Source organism: Thalassophryne amazonica, chromosome 17 (assembly GCF_902500255.1).
Source record: "Thalassophryne amazonica chromosome 17, fThaAma1.1, whole genome shotgun sequence".
Taxonomy (NCBI): Eukaryota; Metazoa; Chordata; class Actinopteri; order Batrachoidiformes; family Batrachoididae; genus Thalassophryne; species Thalassophryne amazonica.
The window spans coordinates 74,748,175-74,773,886 of record NC_047119.1 but is presented as its reverse complement, the minus strand read 5'-3'; the positions used below and the strand labels follow the sequence as shown (position 1 = coordinate 74,773,886).

The following is a 25,712-nucleotide window of genomic DNA, read 5'->3' as shown; positions in this document are numbered from 1 at the left end:
GTGCTCTAAAAGGTTAGTCTGGTTTTTTAACGAAATTAACGCATCCTGGGGACTCGCTGTACGAGTCACTAAAATTAAAATCTAGCAACATTCCAAGAGCCCTGATCCATAAGAGGAGAGCTGCCGTTAACGGGCGTGGCCGGCTCGTATCCTGGTTCCAGAAGGAGGCTATTCGACCGGGGTGCGAGATCAGCGTCAGCGGGGTGGACGTCCGGATGGAGGCAGTGAGCGGCTAGACGAATCTCCTCGCCACCAGCTTAAACAGCCTTTGTGCAGCCCCGCCGTGTAATACCCGCGGAGACACGAAGGTCGGACCCCAGAGACGGAGAGCTGGTCTTATATATGAAGCGGGATCTGACAACTGAAAATGAATCATTTGGATTAAGAAAACTGAAAAGAATAAAACTGTGAAAATGAATCATTTGGATTAAGAAACCTGAAAAGAATAAGACTGTGAAAATGAATCACTGGGATTAAGAAAACTGAAAAGAATAAGACTGTGAAAATGAATCACTGGGATTAAGAAAACTGAAAAGAATAAGACTGTGAAAATGAATCACTGGGATTAAGAAAACTGAAAAGAATAAGACTGTGAAAATGAATCATTTGGATTAAGAAAACTGAAAAGAATAAGACTGTGAAAATGAATCATTTGGATTAAGAAAACTGAAAAGAATAAGACTGTGAAAATGAATCATTTGGATTAAGAAATCTGAAAAGAATAAGACTATGAAAATGAATCATTTGGATTAAGAAAACTGAAAAGAATAAGACTATGAAAATGAATCATTTGGATTAAGAAAACTGAAAAGAATAAGACTGAAAATGAATGATTTGGATTAAGAAAACTGAAAAGAATAAGACTGTGAAAATGAATCATTTGGATTAAGAAAACTGAAAAGAATAAGACTATGAAAATGAATCATTTGGATTAAGAAAACTGAAAAGAATAAGACTATGAAAATGAATCATTTGGATTAAGAAAACTGAAAAGAATAAGACTATGAAAATGAATCACTGGGATTAAGAAAACTGAAAAGAATAAGACTGTGAAAATGAATCATTTGGATTAAGAAAACTGAAAAGAATAAGACTGAAAATGAATGATTTGGATTAAGAAAACTGAAAAGAATAAGACTGTGAAAATGAATCATTGGATTAAGAAAACTGAAAAGAATAAGACTATGAAAATGAATCATTTGGATTAAGAAAACTGAAAAGAATAAGACTATGAAAATGAATCACTGGGATTAAGAAAACTGAAAAGAGTAAGACTGTGAAAATGAATCATTTGGATTAAGAAAACTGAAAAGAATAAGACTGTGAAAATGAATCATTTGGATTAAGAAAGCTGAAAAGAATAAGACTGAAAATAAATTATTTGGATTAAGAAAGCTGAAAAGAATAAGACTATGAAAATGAATCATTTGGATTAAGAAAACTGAAAAGAATAAGACTATGAAAATGAATCATTTGGATTAAGAAAACTGAAAAGAATAAGACTATGAAAATGAATCATTTGGATTAAGAAAACTGAAAAGAATAAGACTATGAAAATGAATCATTTGGATTAAGAAAACTGAAAAGAATAAGACTGTGAAAATGAATCATTTGGATTAAGAAAACTGAAAAGAATAAGACTATGAAAATGAATCATTTGGATTAAGAAAACTGAAAAGAATAAGACTATGAAAATGAATCATTTGGATTAAGAAAACTGAAAAGAATAAGACTATGAAAATGAATCATTTGGATTAAGAAAACTGAAAAGAATAAGACTATGAAAATGAATCATTTGGATTAAGAAAACTGAAAAGAATAAGACTATGAAAATGAATCATTTGGATTAAGAAAACTGAAAAGAATAAGACTATGAAAATGAATCATTTGGATTAAGAAAACTGAAAAGAATAAGACTGTGAAAATGAATCATTTGGATTAAGAAAACTGAAAAGAATAAGACTATGAAAATGAATCATTTGGATTAAGAAAACTGAAAAGAATAAGACTATGAAAATGAATCATTTGGATTAAGAAAACTGAAAAGAATAAGACTAAGAAAATGAATCATTTGGATTAAGAAAACTGAAAAGAATAAGACTATGAAAATGAATCATTTGGATTAAGAAAACTGAAAAGAATAAGACTATGAAAATGAATCATTTGGATTAAGAAAACTGAAAAGAATAAGACTTGAAAATGAATCGATTTGGATTAAGAAAACTGAAAAGAATAAGACTGAAAATGAATCATTTGGATTAAGAAAACTGAAAAGAATAAGACTGAAAATGAATCATTTGGATTAAGAAAACTGAAAAGAATAAGACTGAAAATGAATCATTTGGATTAAGAAAACTGAAAAGAATAAGACTATGAAAATGAATCATTTGGATTAAGAAAACTGAAAAGAATAAGACTGAAAATGAATCATTTGGATTAAGAAAACTGAAAAGAATAAGACTATGAAAATGAATCATTTGGATTAAGAAAACTGAAAACAATAAGACTGTGAAAATGAATCATTTGGAGTAAGAAAACTGAAAAGAATAAGACTGTAAAAATGAATCATTTGGATTAAGAAAACTGAAAAGAATAAGACTGTGAAAATGAATAATTTGGATTAAGAAAACTGAAAAGAATAAGACTGTGAAAATGAATCACTGGGATTAAGAAAACTGAAAAGAATAAGACTGTGAAAATGAATAATTTGGATTAAGAAAACTGAAAAGAATAAGACTGTGAAAATGAATCACTGGGATTAAGAAAACTGAAAAGAATAAGACTGTAAAAATGAATTATTTGGATTAAGAAAACTGAAAAGAATAAGACTATGAAAATGAATCACTGGGATTAAGAAAACTGAAAAGAATAAGACTGTGAAAATGAATCATTTGGATTAAGAAAACTGAAAAGAATAAGACTGAAAATGAATCACTGGGATTAAGAAAACTGAAAAGAATAAGACTGTGAAAATGAATCATTTGGATTAAGAAAACTGAAAAGAATAAGACTGTAAAAATGAATCATTTGGATTAAGAAAACTGAAAAGAATAAGACTGTCAAAATTAATCATTTGGATTAAGAAAACTGAAAAGAATAAGACTGTAAAAATGAATCATTTGGATTAAGAAAACTGAAAAGAATAAGACTATGAAAATGAATCACTGGGATTAAGAAAACTGAAAAGAATAACACTGTGAAAATGAATCATTTGGATTAAGAAAACTGAAAAGAATAAGACTGTGAAAATGAATCATTTGTAGTAAGAAAACTGAAAAGAATAAGACTATGAAAATGAATCACTGGGATTAAGAAAACTGAAAAGAATAAGACTATGAAAATGAATCATTTGGATTAAGAAAACTGAAAAGAATAAAACTGTGAAAATGAATCATTTGTAGTAAGAAAACTGAAAAGAATAAGACTATGAAAATGAATCACTGGGATTAAGAAACCTGAAAAGAATAAGACTGAAAATGAATCATTTGGATTAAGAAAACTGAAAAGAATAAGACTATGAAAATGAATCATTTGAATTAAGAAAAGTGAAAAGAATAAGACTGTGAAAATGAATCATTTGTAGTAAGAAAACTGAAAAGAATAAGACTATGAAAATGAATCACTGGGATTAAGAAAACTGAAAAGAATAAGACTGTGAAAATGAATCATTTGGATTAAGAAAACTGAAAAGAATAAGACTGTAAAAATGAATCATTTGGATTAAGAAAACTGAAAAGAATAAGACTATGAAAATGAATCACTGGGATTAAGAAAACTGAAAAGAATAAAACTATGAAAATGAATCACTGGGATTAAGAAAACTGAAAAGAATAAGACTATGAAAATGAATCACTGGGATTAAGAAAACTGAAAAGAATAAGACTATGAAAATGAATCACTGGGATTAAGAAAACTGAAAAGAATAAGACTATGAAAATGAATCATTTGGATTAAGAAAACTGAAAAGAATAAGACTGAAAATGAATAATTTGGATTAAGAAAACTGAAAAGAATAAGACTGAAAATGAATCATTTGGATTAAGAAAACTGAAAAGAATAAGACTGAAAATGAATCATTTGGATTAAGAAAACTGAAAAGAATAAGACTGTGAAAATGAATCATTTGTAGTAAGAAAACTGAAAAGAATAAGACTATGAAAATGAATCACTGGGATTAAGAAAACTGAAAAGAATAAGACTATGAAAATGAATCACTGGGATTAAGAAAACTGAAAAGAATAAGACTATGAAAATGAATCATTTGGATTAAGAAAACTGAAAAGAATAAGACTGAAAATGAATCACTGGGATTAAGCAAACTGAAAAGAATAAGACTGTGAAAATGAATCATTTGGATTAAGAAAACTGAAAAGAATAAGACTGTAAAAATGAATCATTTGGATTAAGAAAACTGAAAAGAATAAGACTGTCAAAATTAATCATTTGGATTAAGAAAACTGAAAAGAATAAGACTGTAAAAATGAATCATTTGGATTAAGAAAACTGAAAAGAATAAGACTATGAAAATGAATCACTGGGATTAAGAAAACTGAAAAGAATAACACTGTGAAAATGAATCATTTGGATTAAGAAAACTGAAAAGAATAAGACTGTGAAAATGAATCATTTGTAGTAAGAAAACTGAAAAGAATAAGACTATGAAAATGAATCACTGGGATTAAGAAAACTGAAAAGAATAAGACTATGAAAATGAATCATTTGGATTAAGAAAACTGAAAAGAATAAAACTGTGAAAATGAATCATTTGTAGTAAGAAAACTGAAAAGAATAAGACTATGAAAATGAATCACTGGGATTAAGAAACCTGAAAAGAATAAGACTGAAAATGAATCATTTGGATTAAGAAAACTGAAAAGAATAAGACTATGAAAATGAATCATTTGAATTAAGAAAAGTGAAAAGAATAAGACTGTGAAAATGAATCATTTGTAGTAAGAAAACTGAAAAGAATAAGACTATGAAAATGAATCACTGGGATTAAGAAAACTGAAAAGAATAAGACTGTGAAAATGAATCATTTGGATTAAGAAAACTGAAAAGAATAAGACTGTAAAAATGAATCATTTGGATTAAGAAAACTGAAAAGAATAAGACTATGAAAATGAATCACTGGGATTAAGAAAACTGAAAAGAATAAAACTATGAAAATGAATCACTGGGATTAAGAAAACTGAAAAGAATAAGACTATGAAAATGAATCACTGGGATTAAGAAAACTGAAAAGAATAAGACTATGAAAATGAATCACTGGGATTAAGAAAACTGAAAAGAATAAGACTATGAAAATGAATCATTTGGATTAAGAAAACTGAAAAGAATAAGACTGAAAATGAATAATTTGGATTAAGAAAACTGAAAAGAATAAGACTGAAAATGAATCATTTGGATTAAGAAAACTGAAAAGAATAAGACTGAAAATGAATCATTTGGATTAAGAAAACTGAAAAGAATAAGACTGTGAAAATGAATCATTTGGATTAAGAAAACTGAAAAGAATAAGACTGAAAATGAATAATTTGGATTAAGAAAACTGAAAAGAATAAGACTGAAAATGAATCATTTGGATTAAGAAAACTGAAAAGAATAAGACTGAAAATGAATCATTTGGATTAAGAAAACTGAAAAGAATAAGACTGAAAATGAATAATTTGGATTAAGAAAACTGAAAAGAATAAGACTGAAAATGAATCATTTGGATTAAGAAACTGAAAAGAATAAAACTGAAAATGAATCATTTGGATTAAGAAAACTGAAAAGAATAAGACTGAAAATGAATCATTTGGATTAAGAAAACTGAAAAGAATAAGACTGAAAATGAATCATTTGGATTAAGAAAACTGAAAAGAATAAGACTGAAAATGAATCATTTGGATTAAGAAAACTGAAAAGAATAAGACTGAAAATGAATCATTTGGATTAAGAAAACTGAAAAGAATAAGACTGTGAAAATGAATCATTTGTAGTAAGAAAACTGAAAAGAATAAGACTATGAAAATGAATCACTGGGATTAAGAAACCTGAAAAGAATAAGACTGAAAATGAATCATTTGGATTAAGAAAACTGAAAAGAATAAGACTATGAAAATGAATCATTTGAATTAAGAAAAGTGAAAAGAATAAGACTGTGAAAATGAATCATTTGTAGTAAGAAAACTGAAAAGAATAAGACTATGAAAATTAATCACTGGGATTAAGAAAACTGAAAAGAATAAGACTGTGAAAATGAATCATTTGGATTAAGAAAACTGAAAAGAATAAGACTGTAAAAATGAATCATTTGGATTAAGAAAACTGAAAAGAATAAGACTATGAAAATGAATCACTGGGATTAAGAAAACTGAAAAGAATAAGACTATGAAAATGAATCACTGGGATTAAGAAAACTGAAAAGAATAAGACTATGAAAATGAATCATTTGGATTAAGAAAACTGAAAAGAATAAGACTGAAAATGAATAATTTGGATTAAGAAAACTGAAAAGAATAAGACTGAAAATGAATCATTTGGATTAAGAAAACTGAAAAGAATAAGACTGAAAATGAATCATTTGGATTAAGAAAACTGAAATGAATAAGACTGTGAAAATGAATCATTTGGATTAAGGAAACTGAAAAGAATAAGACTGAAAATGAATAATTTGGATTAAGAAAACAATGATCCCAAGAAAGGTGAGGAATCAGTCCAGAACTGCACGGGAGGAGCTGGTCAATGACCTGAAGAGAGCTGGCACCACTGTTTCCAAGGTTACTGTGGGTAATACACTAAGACGTCATGGGTTAAAATCGTGCATGGCACGGAAGGTTCCCCTGCTTAAATCAGCACACGTCCAGGCCCGTCTTAAGTTTGCCCATGAAAATTTGGATGATCCAGAGGAGTCATGGGAGAAAGTTATGTGGTCAGATGAGATCAAAATAGAACTTTTTGGTCTTAATTCCACTCTCCGTGTTTGGAGGAAGAAGAATGCTGAGTACCATCCCAAAAACACCGTCCCTACTGCGAAGCATGGGGGGTGGAAGCATCATGCTTTGGGGGTGTTTTTCTGCAAAGGGGACAGGACGACTGCACTGTATTAATGAGAGGATAACTGGGGTCATGTATTGGCAGATTTTGGGGAACAACCTCCTTCCCTCAGTTAGAGCACTGAAGATGGGTGGTGGATGGGTCTTCCAACATGACAATGATCCGAAGCACACAGCCAGGATAAATAAAGGAGGGGCTCCGTAAGAAGCATATCAAGGTTCTGGAGTGGCCTGGCCAGTCTCCAGACCTAAACCCAACAGAGAATCTTTGGAGGGAGCTCAAACTCCATGTTTCTCAGCGACAGCCCAGTAACCTGGCTGATCTAGAGAAGATCTGTATGGAGGAGTGGACCAAAATCCCTGCTGCAGTGTGTGCAAACCTGGTCAAGAAGTACAGGAAACGTTTGACCTCTGTAATTCAAGTTTCAAGTTTATTTATTTTTTCAAGTTTCAAAGCAGATATAGTCTCATTCGCATACGCTTTTTTTTTTTTGCTATACAGATATAAAAATAAACATATACATTCATCACCGTTTGTCACACCGGTGCATATAGTGTGCCTCCTCAACCCGAAAAGGAGTGGGAAGAAGTATAACGTATAAACTCCCACCCCTAAGTAAAATTCACAAAGTATAAAACTCATGGTAGAGCAATGAACTACAACAATCACCCATCATCCATCATCCATCACCACCACCATCAATTCTTTCTGCTTGCTTTCGTATTCGGATCTTCTTTGTGAGGTACATATTCAATTCTCAATAGTAGTATACTCAAAAACTCCATATTCAATTATTCAAACCCATTAAAAGTGCTCATCAATATATACCCATATACGCACATTCACCTATACGCGTACACCTATATACAAGTACATGAAAACCCATACACAATAACACACATACATCTATACATGCATACATATTGTCCTTTTCATTATACTTTCCTATTTTCAAATGTACAGTTAGGTACTAACAATTGTATCAATGGCTTTCCATTATTTTCAATTCATTTAAAGTTTAACACATTTTTACCTTCTAAGCAATTACCAATAGTCTTACACCCTGATCATTACTATCATAATGCCGTACACCAGATACTACTGTTCAATGTCTATACAATAATCTACACTTCTTACTAACTCTATAAACATTTTTTTACTCCTTTGTGTACTGTGATAACATAATTTCTTTATATTTCTTTTTGAACTTATAAATGTTTCCACACAGTTTAATGTGGTTATCCAAATGATTCCATAACTTGACTCCACATACTGACACACACCAACTTTTCAGAGTAGTTCTTACATAGTGTACTATAAAGTTACCACATCCCCTCAATCCATACTGTCCTTCTTTCTTACAGAACAGTTTTTGAATATTACATGGCAATTCATTTTTATTGGCTTTAAACATTAGTAATGCAATATGAAATTTTACCAAATCAGTAATTTTTAATAATTTTGACCTGATAAACAATTCATTTGTGTGGTCTAGATATCCTACTTTGTGCAAAATTCTAACTGCACGTTTCAAGGGGATGAAGTGAACTCTTATAGTTGTTACCCCATACTTCTATACAGTAAGTTAAATAAGGCAAAATCAGTGTACAATATAACACACGAAGGGCATCAAGCTCTAACAAATATTTAACTTTATTAATAACTGCAAGACTTTTGGAAACTTTACTCTGTATATATATCTAATGTGCTTTTTCCATCTTATTTTTTCGTCTATTATTACACCAAGAAATTTATATTCTGATACTTTTTCAATTTGAACACCATTTATACATATCTTTATCTCAGAATTTACTTTGTAATTTCCGAAAAACATAATTTTAGTTTTATCTAGATTTAAAGATAATTTATTTGTGTCTATCCAACTTTTTAGTTTATTCAATTCCTCATTAATAATACGGGTAAGTTCACTATAATTTTCATTTGCATAAAATATGTTTGTGTCGTCCGCAAATAAAATCATTCTCATCATTTTGGAGATGTTAAATATATCATTTATATATAAATTAAATAATTTTGCTCCCAAAATTGAACCTTGTTACATGGGCGAGTAAGCTGTGGGCAACCACAGCTGAGCCTAGATTCACTGTACATCAGACAGTTACAGCGGCTCGGCTCTAGTATCAGCCAGGACCAATCCCACCCTCTGAACTCTCTGTTTGTGCTCCTGCCGTCTGCTCAGAGATTTTCTGTTCCAAAATGTAGAACAAAGAGATTTAAAAACAGTTTTGTTCCTGCAGCAATATCTGTGCTAAACAAAAATCAGCGCCACTAAGAACAATTGACTCTGAACACTTTAAGTCCTGGTTTGTTTTTCCTGTTTATTTATTCATGTTGTATTGTATGTATGAGTGCATGGTTTGGAGATTCCCCTCTCTTCTGGACTGCAAACCTAATTTACCGGGTACGAATAAAGGAACCTGACCCTTGGGGTACTCTGCATAAAATTTCCAAGTTATTTGATGTAAACTCACCCATTTTCACAAACTGCTTTCTCTCCGTTAAGTAACTCTGTATCCATTGCAATGCAACGCGCCTAATACCATACATTTCTAATTTTTTAATCAAAACTGAATGATTAAGAGTATCAGAAGCTTTCTTTAAGTCTATAAAAATGCCAACTGCATATTTCTTTCTCTCCATAGCATTGGTTATCTCCTCTATGGTTTCAATTACTGCCATTGAAGTGGACCGCTTACTCCTAAAACCATATTGACATTCATTAAGAATTTCATACTTTCCAATAAATAACTCTAATCTATTGTCATATAGCTTTTCCAAAACTTTAGAGAATTGTGGGAGTAGAGAGACTGGTCTATAGTTTGTAAAAATGTGTTTATCTCCACTTTTAAATAGAGGAACAACTTTAGCCATTTTCATTTTGCTTGGAAATTTTCCCATTATAAAAGATAAATTACAAATATAAACAAGTGGTTTAACAATACTTTCTATTACTTTTTTAACCAGTATCATGTTAATATCTTGAAAATCAGTTGATGAAGATTTACTTTTAAATTTCCTAACAATAGCAATAATTTCAAGTTCATCTACAGGAGAGAGAAAAAATTAATTTCTATTTCTCTCAATAAGTATTGGAGCATCAGGACCTTTACCAGAAATTGTATTGGCCAAATCCGGGCCAATATTAACCAAAAAATTAAAATGATTTACAGCTTCACTCATATCACAGTTACCTTTATCCTTCTCAATAAAATAATCTGGATATATCATTGTTTTTCTCCTTCCATGCTGCATAAGATCTTTTAATATTCCCCAAACCTTTTTGGTATTACATTTATTCATTTCCAGTTGTTTTCTATAATATAATTTTTTTTTACTAGTTCTTAATAGCTCTGTTAGTTTATTCTTATATAGTTTATATTTGCTTTCAGCTTCTTTAGTTTTCAATTTAATAAATATTTTGTAAAGATTATTTTTCTTTCTATATGCATTCTGTAGACTAATTGCAAACAAAGGCTACTGTACCAAATATTAACATTGATTTTCACAGGTGTTCAAATACTTATTTGCAGCAGTAACATACAAATAAATTATTAAAAAATGGACATGCACCTAAGATGAAAATTTCAGACCCCTCCATGATTTCTAAGTGGGAGAACTTACAAAATGGCAGGGTGTTCAAATACTTATTTTCCTCACTGTATTATATATATATATATATATATATATATATATATATATATATATCTATATCTATATATATATATATATATATATATATATACACAGTGAGGAAAATAAGTATTTGAATACCCTGCCATTTTGCAATATCTCAAATTTGCATAGGGCTATTTACAACTACATCAATCAAAATATAAGAAAGGACATACAATGATGGTCCACTTACCCAGTGAAGTAGCAAGTAGCAGTTTAATAGCAAGATAAATACAGTGAAAATGAATATTTTACCAAGGTTACTGTATTTATTTCAATCCCTGCCGATAGAAATTCCACCAAAACAGTTCTTAGAATGGGATAAATTAGTGTCGAGGTTTATCTGGGGAGGGAGGAAAGCCACAGTTAAATACACTACACTCCAACTGCCAAAGAATAAAGGTGGAATGGCATGTCCAAATTTTAAGATATACTTCTATGCAGCTCAGCTTCGACCACGACTTAATTGGAGCGATGAAAATTATATAGCAAGATGGAAAGAGGTTGAGACATACATCCCTGACTATCACATCCAAACACTCCTGGGAGAAAAAAAAAAAAACAATCACTGGATATATCAGGAATTTGACTGATCCAATAACAATATTTACACTAGAAACATGGTGCACTCTTACCAGACACCTTAACCTTCCTCTTGTGTTAGTTTCCTGTTACCATCTCTTATGTTAATGGTCAGTTTTGACCCATGTTTTAATTTAGTTGTAAAATACACTAAAAGATCATTCAGTTTGTTTCTCATCTCTTGGTTACCTTGTTAGGCTTCCTTATCCATGAAAATATTGGTTTAATATTTTTGGTGTGGGCCACTGGGCCTTTTTTGTCAGTATACCCCTCGATTTCAATTAAAAAAAAATGTAAAATGAAACTCAAGAGAATCATATAAATAAATAAAAGGTTATGTCACCTGACTATTACTGAGGGGATTTAGAGCACATCTCTTAAACAAATTAGTTTTATTCATTTTTTAATTCAATATTATTAACTATAGTAACATCTATGGTGTTACGGGTCAGTTTCGACCCATATATATTTACTTCAAGAAAAAGGCAAGCAATAGAACTTTAGTACAAACAAAAAATGAAAAGCAGAACACGCACGCACGCACGCACACACACACACACACACACACACATATATATTATATGCAGACACATCAAGGATGTTGTAAAACACAACCATTGGCCATCTCCTGGTCATTTGCTGGCAATTGTAGGTGGCAGTCAGCTTGTCCACTCCACCTTTGTTTTTGTTACAGTCGAGGATAATTGTGGGCTTTTTGTCACTTCCTGATGAGACAGCTGCATCTTTGTGAAGAGCAGACATAAGTATGACATTCTGGGTTTTTTTGGACAATATGAGACAACAGTGGTGGTGTCTGTAAAACCAAACTTTGTGGAAAGTGCAGCCTTGTCCTTCACCTGCAAGATTTCAGCAGGCAGCTCAGGTATATTTTTCTTCGCTCTGCCCACCATGGTAAGTTTCCTCCTGAGAAGTTCTTGTCCAAGGTCATAGCTGGTAAAAAAATTGTCACAAGTGATATTGTGACCCTGCAGTCCAGTCGTCATATCGAGGACCACACATTTTCCTTGGTTTTTCTCAGGGATGTCACTCACAGCTTTGCCTGTGTAAATTTGTAGATTCCAGGCACTAGTTTTTGCATCACAGGCTGCCCAGATTTTCATGCCGTACTTCCCTGGCTTACTGGGTATGTATTGTCGGAAGGGGCATTTTCCTCGGAAAGGGACAAGACGTTCATCCACTGTCACCTCTGGCCCTGGGTTGAACATCAGTGGAAGGAGCTGCACCCATCTCTCCCAGACATCCCTGATGGGGGCAAGCTTGTCAGATCTAGCTCTGGTATCTCTGTTGTCAAATCTGAGGACTCTTGATATCATTTGAAAGGTCTGAAGTGACATTGTTGCCTGGAAAATCTTTCTGCCTGTCGATGCGTCCCACAGACTATCAGTGGCCTCACTGCAGGATCTGTACACTCCAGCAAGAAGAAGAACACCAGTATAAGCATCCAGGTGTTCCTCATCAATGTCTTTCCACATCCTGCCATGGACTTTTTTCCTTCAAGGTTTGTCAAAGCAATGATGACTCTTTTTAGTGACAATGGCATAAACGGCTCGAAACATGTCTTGATGTCACCGACTCTCATCACAGCAAACCCTGTGATTCCAGGGGTCATTTTGATGACATTTGCAGCAGCTGCCCTGCCATGTACATCAGGAGGTACTGAGCTCCAACAGATCTTACCATTTTTGGACTTGAATCTTCAGCACTGGTGACCTCCTCATTAGATGTGTCTGTGTCTTCTGGATGATACTCCACATCGTCTTCCTCCTCAGAAACCTGCTCATCCAAATCACTATGCTGCTCTGTGTCCTCTCCCACATTTTCACCAAAAATATTATCCAGAACCTGGCTTACTGAAAATCTTTTTCTCAATTTTGCATGCTACAAATTGGAGATATGCACTCTGCAAGTCACCAATTCGACACTGAACTGGCCTCACATGTCTGGACTTGCCCGTCTTTCTTTGTTTTGTTTTTGTGCAGGTATACTGGAAAACAAGGCAAAATGAGAATCCCATAAACCTCACATAATTGGGAGAGGAGCTGGCTGTCAGTGAACTTGTGATTTCAGTTTTGGGTCTAATTATTGCTTTATAATCTTATTTTTATAACTGGGTTGAAACCGACCCTAACAACACAAAGGTCATAATTTCAACTTGAGCATTTTGTAATTTAGTGAAAACATTCTTTGTTTGTTTTATTTTGTTGAAATAGAGGTTCCTGACAAAGTCATAAAGCCTTCATGCAATAAACAAATTTATATGGTTATTTTATGCGTTAAAACCTAAAAACGGGTCGGTAACGACCCTAACACAAGATGAAGGTTAAATTGAAAATGGCGCCAAAATGATCCAAATGGACAGCACTAAGCCCGGGTTGTATGACTCAACATTTAAAGAATGGAAGAAAAATGTAATGACGGCATTTTGTATCACATTATCACATATATGTAGTGTTACTGTCTCTTGAGTTCAGATTGAGAAGAATTTGAAAGCAGACACTTGCACAGGATGTCAGTCAACGTTTCTTTCCAAATCAAAACCTAACCACGACCAGAAAGTGAAGCATTTGCTTGTGTAACATCAGAAATGCACAAACTGGTGACAGTTCAAAATGTTGTGATGTGATCAGAGCAGGAAGCACAGGCAGGTGTGCAGCGGTTCTAACATTCAGCGTTACCAGGAGTGCACATAACTGGTGTGCAGTGGATCTAACATTCAGCGTTACCAGGAGTGCACATAACTGATGTGCAGCGGATCTAACATTCAGTGTTACCAGGAGTGCACATAACTGGTGTGCAGTGGATCTAACATTCAGCGTTACCAGGAGTGCACATAACTGGTGTGCAGCGGATCTAACATTCAGCGTTACCAGGAGTGCACATAACTGGTGTGCAGCGGATCTAACATTCAGCGTTACCAGGAGTGCACATAACTGGTGTTCAGCGGATCTAACATTCAGCGTTACCAGGAGTGCACATAACTGGTGTGCAGTGGATCTAACATTCAGCGTTACCAGGAGTGCACATAACTGGTGTGCAGTGGATCTAACATTCAGCGTTACCAGGAGTGCACATAACTGGTGTGCAGCGGACCTAACATTCAGCGTTACCAGGAGTGCACATAACTGGTGTGCAGCGGATCTAACATTCAGCGTTACCAGGAGTGCACATAACTGGTGTTCAGCGGATCTAACATTCAGCGTTACCAGGAGTGCACATAACTGGTGTGCAGTGGATCTAACATTCAGCGTTACCAGGAGTGCACATAACTGGTGTGCAGTGGATCTAACATTCAGCGTTACCAGGAGTGCACATAACTGGTGTGCAGTGGATCTAACATTCAGCATTACCAGGAGTGCACATAACTGGTGTGCAGTGGATCTAACATTCAGCGTTACCAGGAGTGCACATAACTGGGTTACATGCATGCCTGAATGTTACATTGAGGCTAACAGCTGGAAACAGTTTTTCAATAAATAAAATAACCATCATATGAAGCTTTTTTTTTTCAAATTTAGGATTTTTTCTGTTTTATACATCTCACAGAACTACATCAGCAGCAAGTACTCACAAGAACTAAAACTACAACATCCCGTTAGAATCCACCACGGTCATGACACAGTCTTACCTTGTTCAGGGAGATGTCCTCCTTCAGGTTGTCATATCGCTGCTCCAGTCGGGAAAACTCCCTCACCAAGTTCTGGTAACGCTGCCTTTCTCCATCCAGCTCAGCCTGCAGTGAGGCTTCCCTCTGAGAGCTGCCATGCTCTGCAACACAGCCACACAGCGCGCATGAGAACATCTCAGACACAGTCTCTGCTTCAAACACCTCCATAACACTGCCCTCAAACAAAAACCACAAATCACCAGCATCTCTACAGTCCCCAGCCAGGACACGTTTGTGGTCCAAGATCCAGATAAATGTTTGTCAGGATCCACAGTCTTCTCATGTCTGTCCACAGAGCCAACACCAGAAGGTGGACACTTAGTGCACGACTCCAGCGTGCACCGTCACATCGCCATTTACATGGTGCTAAACCGTTAAATCTCTGCGTAAACCAGGATGATGTGTGCGAAGTGTTTGGATTACATCTCAACATTATTTATGAGTGTGACGGACCACGAAGTCAACCCGAGGTGGACTCTGCTCACTGTCTTGAAGAGCGCACGCTGAGAGGTGACACGCTGTCACTGTGGTCAACAAGGTTTCTTCCTGGAAACACAGGAGGTTTTTCTTGCTACGGTTACTAACGTGCTTGCTCATGGGCTGGGTGAGGTTTAAAACCTGCTCTCATGCAGCATACCATACTGGCACATCTGAGAGCCCAGGGCCGAGCCTCTGCCCACCCCATTTTTTGAAGAAAGTTTGTTAAACACACACCTGAAACTAAATTTCCTTTAATTAGAGTTTCTTAAAGTCCCACCTAAAATAAATTAATCCTGTGATCAAAAAACAACGAGGTATCACAAAGTTTTTCTCCTCCTCTGTGTCGGATTTGCGATGACATCATCCATTTGTTCTGTACTCTTACTGTGAAAGACTCGTGCAAGAAACAGGAAGCATTCTGTGACAATGTGACTAGCTTTGTAGAAGAACCAGTCACACAGTGAAGGCGCTACTAGGTTTGGTTTGTTTATGTCCAACAAAAGTCCTTTTTCCATCCAGCAAAATGAGTCCTTTGTCAGCTAATGTCCGTAAAGTTTGTCAGAAGGTTTTATGCATGTTCAGAACTTTGAGGGGAGTTTAGGCAGAGATCTTTCCTGCTGACATTGAGTGTGTAAGAGTGGGACACAGTGAGACACACGCAGCACTTCTGGACATGAACATGGAGAAAACTGACCTCACGTGTTAACAGTCAGAGACAGCCTGATGTTCCTGTTTTCACTCCTGTTTTCACTGACAGGCTGACAGGAATTTTTTTTTAAATTTTAACAAGCAGGAATCACAAACAGCAACAAATGGATTATTTAACTGCAGCGTCACCTGGATTTAAACAGGGAGGAGTTTTTTGAAGCTTCCATGACAGCCAGTTTTCTACTTTAATGCTGCGCAAAACGTTTCAGTGAAGTAAATTATTGTCTGTGTGGTTAATATTGAAAACCAACCATCAAGTCACATTGCTTTTTCCTGCTGAAATGAAAAATCAGTTTAAGAGCCAAAGACATCAGCTGACAAGGAACACATTCAATAAATGACAAAATGACAGGACAAAAACAGACAAGTGACTTATTCTTTATCTGTGAAGAAATCAGACATTTTATTGAAATGGGCGGTTCGACAAGCGTAATATTTGGCCATGTTTGTGCAAACGCGGAGCCCCCCCACTGCCCAGCAGGCAGAATTACACACAGAGTGCTCAGACGCACAAATACCATATATACACTGAACTGAAAGAATAAGACGTGTTGTGGCAAAGGAGAGACATGCAGGGGGAGGAGCCAAGACAGAGGCCCACTGACTCTGATCCTTATTCCCGTCGTTTCACACTCAGCCTCTAACCTGCCCAGTGCACATCGGAGGTCACAGTCCAAAGAAGCCAACAGAACCCGTCACCCACAAAAAGCAGAGATGTAATTCTGAGGTCACCAGACTGGACATCCTCCAGCCTTTGACTGCCCATTGAAATCCTGCCCATGATCTTCACAGAGAGGACTGGTGCCCATGGGCAGCCCCGCTGGAGTCCAACACCCCCGGGAACACAGCGCTTACTTTGGCCTTACAGAGACCTGATTGCACACTGCAGCAGTTCCCGGTTACCATAAACTCCAACAGGACACTTTGGGGGATCCGTTCATACAGCTTTTCCAAGTCCACAAAACACACACAGCAACGCTCCAAAGCCTGTGTGGCAGTTCTGACAAACTGAGTGACTGTGTCTCTGCTCTTGACAGTACTCACAGATCTCTGTGTACAGGCTGGCTGTGATGATTCACAGGACGTCCCAGAATGCAGTCTGATCAACTGAAACGAGCCCTGCCAAAGTCAACATAGGCTGCAAAGAAGCAGGGCCTTCTACAGGACTTGCAGGACTAGATGGGTGACTTGATGGGTGTGAAGACAGACTGTTCTGGTTGCTGAGCAGTATGTAGCTGAACCTGAAGCATATTAACTATGATCCTTGCAAGCACCTTCTTCGACACAGCACAGTGCGAGTCCCAACAGTTGTTACAATCAATATGATCACACTTTCCTTTCCAGACTGGAATTGAGATGATAACTGTCTCCAGATGGAAAAAAAAGTTGTTGCAATGCCAGGAGATCAACATCTCCACCTGCCTTCAGGAACTCAGATCCAATGCCACAGATCCCTGGAGCTTTCACTGTGATCTCACCAAGATCTGGTGGTTCACAACTGACTGGAGATGTCTAACATCCCACAGGAAGCCTGATACAACTGCTCAATGTGTCCGGCCCAACAGTCCAGTCCAGCAGAGGACTCTGTCAGGACTGAACCATCCTCTGCCATAACTGCAGAGGAACGAGGTGTTGGTCCTGAGAAATAAAGTGCTTTGAGTTCTCTGTAAGCAGGTCACTAGACCACAGTCACCTGATGACAGATTCCTCTAACAAAGGCCTCCTTGTTCATTCTCAGGACCATCACAGCCCACTTTCTCAGCTCCCTGTACATCCAAAGATTTCCATCAAGCTGTGCCCTCCTCTGGATAATGTTTAGAGTGCCCTCAGAAATTAAACGCCTCCTCCAATGGACATTGGTAGTTCCAATACAACCCGAGCAACTTTCAGGGTCTGATTGCAGAAGAAGTCCCACAACCTATTGGGATCACCAGTTGTGTCCATGTCTGCAAGTTCTCCAGTCAAGCCCCAGTCACACGGCACGAACGAAGGACACCGAAGCCAAAACGAAACAAGAAATCTGAACTTATGTTGACATCGTTTAACCGTCGTCCAGCTTTGTTCCCGTAGCAGGCGCGTTGTCAGAATTTTTAACCTGTTAAAAAATATGAACCTCCATTCGTTCGTATTTCATTTTGTTTTGTGTCTTGCCGGTTCCTCATCGTTTGCGTAGTTCCCGTACTGTCAGCGTTCTGTTTGACTGTCATCCAACTTCGCCCAACCTCCCAAGCCCTACGTCTTGCACAAACGTCGATTATATCTGAACAGATCAATAGCTAAAGATCCGACAAGCTGAACGTGACTCGTCCATGTGTGCAACGAAAAGCAACGTTTTCATACAGAAACAACAGCAGCAATAACGTTTGATCAACTACTTTAACTATTTATGCACGTTCCGTCTGTGTGTGGCTGGCCTGCGTGTGCACACGTTGCTGTCAAGACAATCAGATCCTGCGCCTGCAGGTGCCGCGGACATGAGCACAGGGCCGGCTGCACTCGGTCTCATATCCGCCGTCAGTCACGTCAACTTGAATGTTTCGTTTTGATGTTGTTTAAAGCGTCGAGGTCGTTGTTCGCTTTGTTTTTCTTTCTTTAGTTTTGGTTTTGTTTCGTTCCTTTTGCACTCTTGATTCGCAGGCTTTTCGGTGATGGGAGAAACACAGGATCATTGATCCACCTTTTCTGAACGATTTGTGACTTTGTGACTTTTTTCCTTCATTCAGCTGTCACCGTGTGACTGGGGCTTCAAACTGCATGGAAATTCCTAAGAAAAAGTCCGATCTTGAAGCCTCTCCAGATTTAACCTTGGGCACTGAGCAGGCACTACCCCATTACACCAGACTTCAGCTGAATCCTCAGGGATGCACCAACTAGTCTGTGGTCAGAAATCACTAACTGGGGACTACTGCAGACCCTACAGTTCTGCTGAATTCTCCAGTGCAAGGACACAGCCAATCTACTTGGCAACGCTGCTTGAATTAGAATTCCACGTCCAGTGGTGTACATTTGGATGTTGACACTGGGATCCAGCAACTCTGAGCCCCCAGCTTTTTGTAAAATCAAGGAGCACTGAACTATTTTCAATATGGTTGCCAGATCAATGCGGACCAAGGCAGTCCTCATTGCCAGCCCCGTCAGTGCCCGTGGGACCATTAAAGTCATCCATGACCAGTAAAAGAGTCACCTCTGGGACAGACATCAATCACAGAGTGAAGCTGTGAATAAAAGGTCTCCCCCTCATGGAGACATCACTCACTGCAGTCAGAGCAAAGACGGAGACAATAGACACAACACCAAGGGAATGTTTGAGCCTCATGATGCGCTCACTGACGGGGGTAACATCTGGCACCACTGGAGGACGCTAGTCTGTCACAGCGACTGACACTCCCTCCATACGCCAACTGTTGGACCAACCAGACCAACAGTAAGTGTTTCCACCCACAGAGATCTGGACACTTCCAGGTCTTCACTCTTCCAGGCTCCCTGGACAGCAGTGGAGCAAAGCAACAAAGACAAATCTGTAAAAAAGAAATTGACATTTCAGCAAAACTTTGCCATGTGAGACTGAAGCCTGGTGCGCTGGACCTCCTTCTCTGGTCCATCGTGACAGAACCTGTGCACAGTGCACAGGTTCTGCAGTCACACAATGTCCTCACTGAAGCGGCAGGTGGACAGTCCTCAGACCGCTGACATCCGGTCATCACTCATGTTTCTGAAACAGGCAGTCGGACTTTCTGTCATCACCGGACTCTGATTCTACTCACCGTCTGTGCTCTCAGACTGCTGCCGGATCATTTCCTTCAGTTCCTCCCTCTCACTCATCAGCACCGAGTTCTCCTTCTCCAGCTCCTCCACCCTCTGAAGCAGAGCACACACAAACACAGGGGTCAAGTTCTGGTCCAGACAGAAACAGACAGACAGGGGTCAGGTTCTGGTCCAGACACAAACAGACAGACAGGGGTCAGGTTCTGGTATATAATTTTATACCCCTGAATGCACTTCAATAAGATGCCAATTAATAAAGTCAACGACAGACGATCAACGGCAGCAGAAACTGTCAGGAGTGACAATCAATTACAGTCCAATATCAATATCAGCTCCTGTCAACTCAGTAAACTAACTCAGTGGTTACAGCTGAGTTAGTTCATACATGCATCAAATCATTAATTTGTTTTTCAATAAGAAGGAAATTTTTTTAATTAAAAATTAGTTATCATATACACACTATAATTTTCAGTTTAAATTTATTTCATTTATATAGTGCCAAATCACAACACAGTTGCCTCAAGGTGCTTCACACAAGTAATGTCTAATCTTACTAATCCCCAGAGCAAGAACACAGGAGACAGTGGTAAAAAAAAACTCACTCTGAGGAAGAAACCTCCAGCAGACCAGACTCAAAGGGGCGACCCTCTGCTTGGGCCATGATACAGACACAAATTACAGAACAATTCACAAAACAAATATAGAGGAAATGCTGCTGGTGGACAGGACAGGAGGTTACAGAAACAGACACCACACCCATCTCTGGATGGAGCTGCACCTCAAACAGAGAGAAAAAACAGAATCAGGCATCAGAAAGACAACAAATACAGTATAATTTGTCAGCATTAAACGACAAGAAAAACAGAAGAAATACTAAGGTGATCGCCGGCCACTAACCCTAAGCTTCATTAAAAGACCCAGAATTTAGGTAAAGTTGAGGTTGCAGCCCGCTCCAATTACTAATAAAATAAATTAAAAGAGTAAAAAACATAGTAACATACTGTACCAGTATGCTGCCATACGAAAGGGAAAATAAGTCAATCAATCAATTCAATCAATTTTATTTATATAGCGCCAAATCACAACAAACAGTTGCCCCAAGGCGCTTTATATTGTAAGGCAAGGCCATACAATAATTACGTAAAAACTACAATGGTCAAAACGACCCCCTGTGAGCAAGCACTTGGCTACAGTGGGAAGGAAAAACTCCCTTTTAACAGGAAGAAACCTCCAGCAGAACCAGGCTCAGGGAGGGGCAGTCTTCTGCTGGGACTGGTTGGGGCTGAGGGAGAGAACCAGGAAAAAGACATGCTGTGGAGGGGAGCAGAGATCAATCACTAATGATTAAATGCAGAGTGGTGCATACAGAGCAAAAAGAGAAAGAAACAGTGCATCATGGGAACCCCCCAGCAGTCTACGTCTATAGCAGCATAACTAAGGGATGGTTCAGGGTCACCTGATCCAGCCCTAACTATAAGCTTTAGCAAAAAGGAAAGTTTTAAGCCTAATCTTAAAAGTAGAGAGGGTGTCTGTCTCCCTGATCTGAATTGGGAGCTGGTTCCACAGGAGAGGAGCCTGAAAGCTGAAGGCTCTGCCTCCCATTCTACTCTTACAAACCCTAGGAACTACAAGTAAGCCTGCAGTCTGAGAGCGAAGCACTCTATTGGGGTGATATGGTACTACGAGGTCCCTAAGATAAGATGGGACCTGATTATTCAAAACCTTATAAGTAAGAAGAAGAATTTTAAATTCTATTCTAGAATTAACAGGAAGCCAATGAAGAGAGGCCAATATGGGTGAGATATGCTCTCTCCTTCTAGTCCCCGTCAGTACTCTAGCTGCAGCATTTTGAATTAACTGAAGGCTTTTCAGGGAACTTTTAAGACAACCTGATAATAATGAATTACAATAGTCCAGCCTAGAGGAAATAAATGCATGAATTAGTTTATCAGCATCACTCTGAGACAAGACCTTTCTAATTTTAGAGATATTGCATAAATGCAAAAAAGCAGTCCTACATATTTGTTTAATATGCGCTTTGAATGACATATCCTGATCAAAAATGACTCCAAGATTTCTCACAGTATTACTAGAGGTCAGGGTAATGCCATCCAGAGTAAGGATCTGGTTAGACACCATGTTTCTAAGATTTGTGGGGCCAAGTACAAGAACTTCAGTTTTATCTGAATTTAAAAGCAGGAAATTAGAGGTCATCCATGTCTTTATGTCTGTAAGACAATCCTGCAGTTTAGCTAATTGGTGTGTGTCCTCTGGCTTCATGGATAGATAAAGCTGGGTATCATCTGCGTAACAATGAAAATTTAAGCAATGCCGTCTAATAATACTGCCTAAGGGAAGCATGTATAAAGTGAATAAAATTGGTCCTAGCACAGAACCTTGTGGAACTCCATAATTAACCTTAGTCCGTGAAGAAGATTCCCCATTTACATGAACAAATTGTAATCTATTAGATAAATATGATTCAAACCACCGCAGCGCAGTGCCTTTAATACCTATGGCATGCTCTAATCTCTGTAATAAAATTTTATGGTCAACAGTATCAAAAGCAGCACTGAGGTCTAACAGAACAAGCACAGAGATGAGTCCGCTGTCTGAGGCCATAAGAAGATCATTTGTAACCTTCACTAATGCTGTTTCTGTACTATGATGAATTCTAAAACCTGACTGAAACTCTTCAAATAGACCATTCCTCTGCAGATGATCAGTTAGCTGTTTTTCAACTACCCTTTCAAGAATTTTTGAGAGAAAAGGAAGGTTGGAGATTGGCCTATAATTAGCTAAGATAGCTGGGTCAAGTGATGGCTTTTTAAGTAATGGTTTAATTACTGCCACCTTAAAAGCCTGTGGTACATAGCCAACTAACAAAGATAGATTGATCATATTTAAGATCGAAGAATTAAATAATGGTAGGGCTTCCTTGAGCAGCCTGGTAGGAATGGGGTCTAATAGACATGTTGATGGTTTGGATGAAGTAACTAATGAAAATAACTCAGACAGAACAATCTGAGAGAAAGAGTCTAACCAAATACCGGCATCACTGAAAGCAGCCAAAGAGAACGATACGTCTTTGGGATGGTTATGAGTAATTTTTTCTCTAATAGTTAAAATTTTGTTAGCAAAGAAAGTCATGAAGTCATTACTAGTTAAAGTTAAAGGAATACTTGGCTCAATAGAGCTCTGACTATTTGTCAGTCTGGCTACAGTGCTGAAAAGAAACCTGGGGTTGTTCTTATTTTCTTCAATTAGTGATGAGTAGTAAGATGTCCTAGCTTTACGGAGGGCTTTTTTATAGAGCAACAGACTGTTTTTCCAGGCTAAATGAAGATCTTCTAAATTAGTGAGACGCCATTTCCTCTCCAACTTACGGGTTATCTGCTTTAAGCTACGAGTTTGTGAGTTATACCACGGAGTCAGGCACTTCTGATTTAAAGCTCTCTTTTTCAGAGGAGCTACAGCATCCAAAGTTGTCTTCAATGAGGATGTAAAACTATTGACGAGATACTCTATCTCACTTACAGAGTTTAGGTAGCTACTCTGCACTGTGTTGGTATATGGCATTAGAGAACATAAAGAAGGAATCATATCCTTAAACCTAGTTACAGTGCTTTCTGAAAGACTTCTAGTGTAATGAAACTTATTCCCCACTGCTGGGTAGTCCATCAGAGTAAATGTAAATGTTATTAAGAAATGATCAGACAGAAGGGAGTTTTCAGGGAATACTGTTAAGTCTTCTATTTCCATACCATAAGTCAGAACAAGATCTAAGATATGATTAAAGTGGTGGGTGGACTCATTTACATTTTGAGCAAAGCCAATAGAGTCTAATAATAGATTAAATGCAGTGTTGAGGCTGTCATTCTCAGCATCTGTGTGGATGTTAAAATCGCCCACTATAATTATCTTATCTGAGCTAAGCACAAAGTCAGACAAAAGGTCTGAAAATTCACAGAGAAACTCACAGTAACGACCAGGTGGACGATAGATAACAACAAATAAAACTGGTTTTTGGGACTTCAAATTTGGATGGACAAGACTAAGAGTCAAGCTTTCAAATGAATTAAAGCTCTGTCTGGGTTTTTGATTAATTAATAAGCTGGAATGGAAGATTGCTGCTAATCCTCCGCCCCGGCCCGTGCTACGAGCATTCTGACAGTTAGTGTGACTCGGGGGTGTTGACTCATTTAAACTAACATATTCATCCTGCTGTAACCAGGTTTCTGTAAGGCAGAATAAATCAATATGTTGATCAATTATTATATCATTTACTAACAGGGACTTAGAAGAGAGAGACCTAATGTTTAATAGACCACATTTAACTGTTTTAGTCTGTGGTGCAGTTGAAGGTGCTATATTATTTTTTCTTTTTGAATTTTTATGCTTAAATAGATTTTTACTGGTTATTGGTGGTCTGGGAGCAGGCACCGTCTCTACGGGGATGGGGTAATGAGGGGATGGCAGGGGGAGAGAAGCTGCAGAGAGGTGTGTAAGACTACAACTCTGCTTCCTGGTCCCAACCCTGGATAGTCACGGTTTGGAGGATTTAAGAAAATTGGCCAGATTTCTAGAAATGAGAGCTGCTCCATCCAAAGTGGGATGGATGCCGTCTCTCCTAACAAGACCAGGTTTTCCCCAGAAGCTTTGCCAATTATCTATGAAGACCACCTCATTTTTTGGACACCACTCAGACAGCCAGCAATTCAAGGAGAACATGCGGCTAAACATGTCACTCCCGGTCTGATTGGGGAGGGGCCCAGAGAAAACTACAGAGTCCGACATTGTTTTGCAAAGTTACACACCGATTCAATGTTAATTTTAGTGACCTCCGATTGGTGTAACCGGGTGTCATTACTGCCGACGTGAATTACAATCTTACCAAATTTACGCTTAGCCTTAGCCAGCAGTTTCAAATTTCCTTCAGTGTCGCCTGCTCTGGCCCCCGGAAGACAATTGACTATGGTTGCTGGTGTCGCTAACTTCACATTTCACAAAACAGAGTCGCCAATAACCAGAGTTTGATCCTCGGCGGGTGTGTCGTCGAGTGGGGAAAAACAGTTAGAGATGTGAACGGGTTGGCGGTGTACACGGGGCTTCTGTTTAGGGCTACGCATTCCTCCTCACAGTCACCCAGTCGGCCTGCTTTCCTGGCTGCTCGGGATCTGCCAGAGGGGAACTAACGGCGGCTAAGCTACCTTGGTCCGCACCGACTACAGGGGCCTGGGTAGCTGTAGAATTTTCCACGGTGCGGAGCCGAGTCTCCAATTCGCCCAGCCTGGCCTCCAAAGCTACGAATAAGCTACACTTATTACAAGTACCATTACTGCTAAAGGAGGCCGAAGAATAACTAAACATTTCACACCCAGAGCAGAAAAGTGAGGGAGAGACAGGAGAAGCCGCCATGCTAAACCGGCTAAGAGCTAGTAGCTGCGCTAAGCTAGCGGATTCCTAAAAACACACAAAGTGAATAATGTGTAAATAATTTAGAGGTGATTCAGCAGAAGGAGTGCTTTAGTTAAGGCACGTGAAGATTACACTGGGAAACAAATCGTAATCTAGATAACTAGATCAATCTAACTACGCAGATTAAACAGCTAACAGATACAGAAAAACACCGCTGTGCTCCGGAACAGGAAGTGATACAATACCACAGTGAGAGCCAACCACCAGTAGAGTGCGTCTTAAGTCTGGACTTGAAAGTCTCCACAGAATCTGACTATTTTATTGATGCAGGGAGATCATT

General features: G+C 37.6%; 1 protein-coding gene across 1 annotated transcript in view; it reads right to left on the bottom strand.

Annotated features, from left to right (window-relative positions):
- Positions 1 to 25,712, bottom strand: part of myo5b (myosin VB) — a 371,481-nt gene that overhangs the window by 166,257 nt on the left and 179,512 nt on the right. The window contains exons 23-24 of the mRNA XM_034191847.1: positions 19,954 to 20,047; positions 14,963 to 15,102 (exon numbers count right to left, since the gene is read on the bottom strand). Coding sequence (XP_034047738.1) covers positions 14,963 to 15,102; positions 19,954 to 20,047 — 234 coding nt within the window. The remainder of the gene's footprint in view (positions 1 to 14,962; positions 15,103 to 19,953; positions 20,048 to 25,712) is intronic.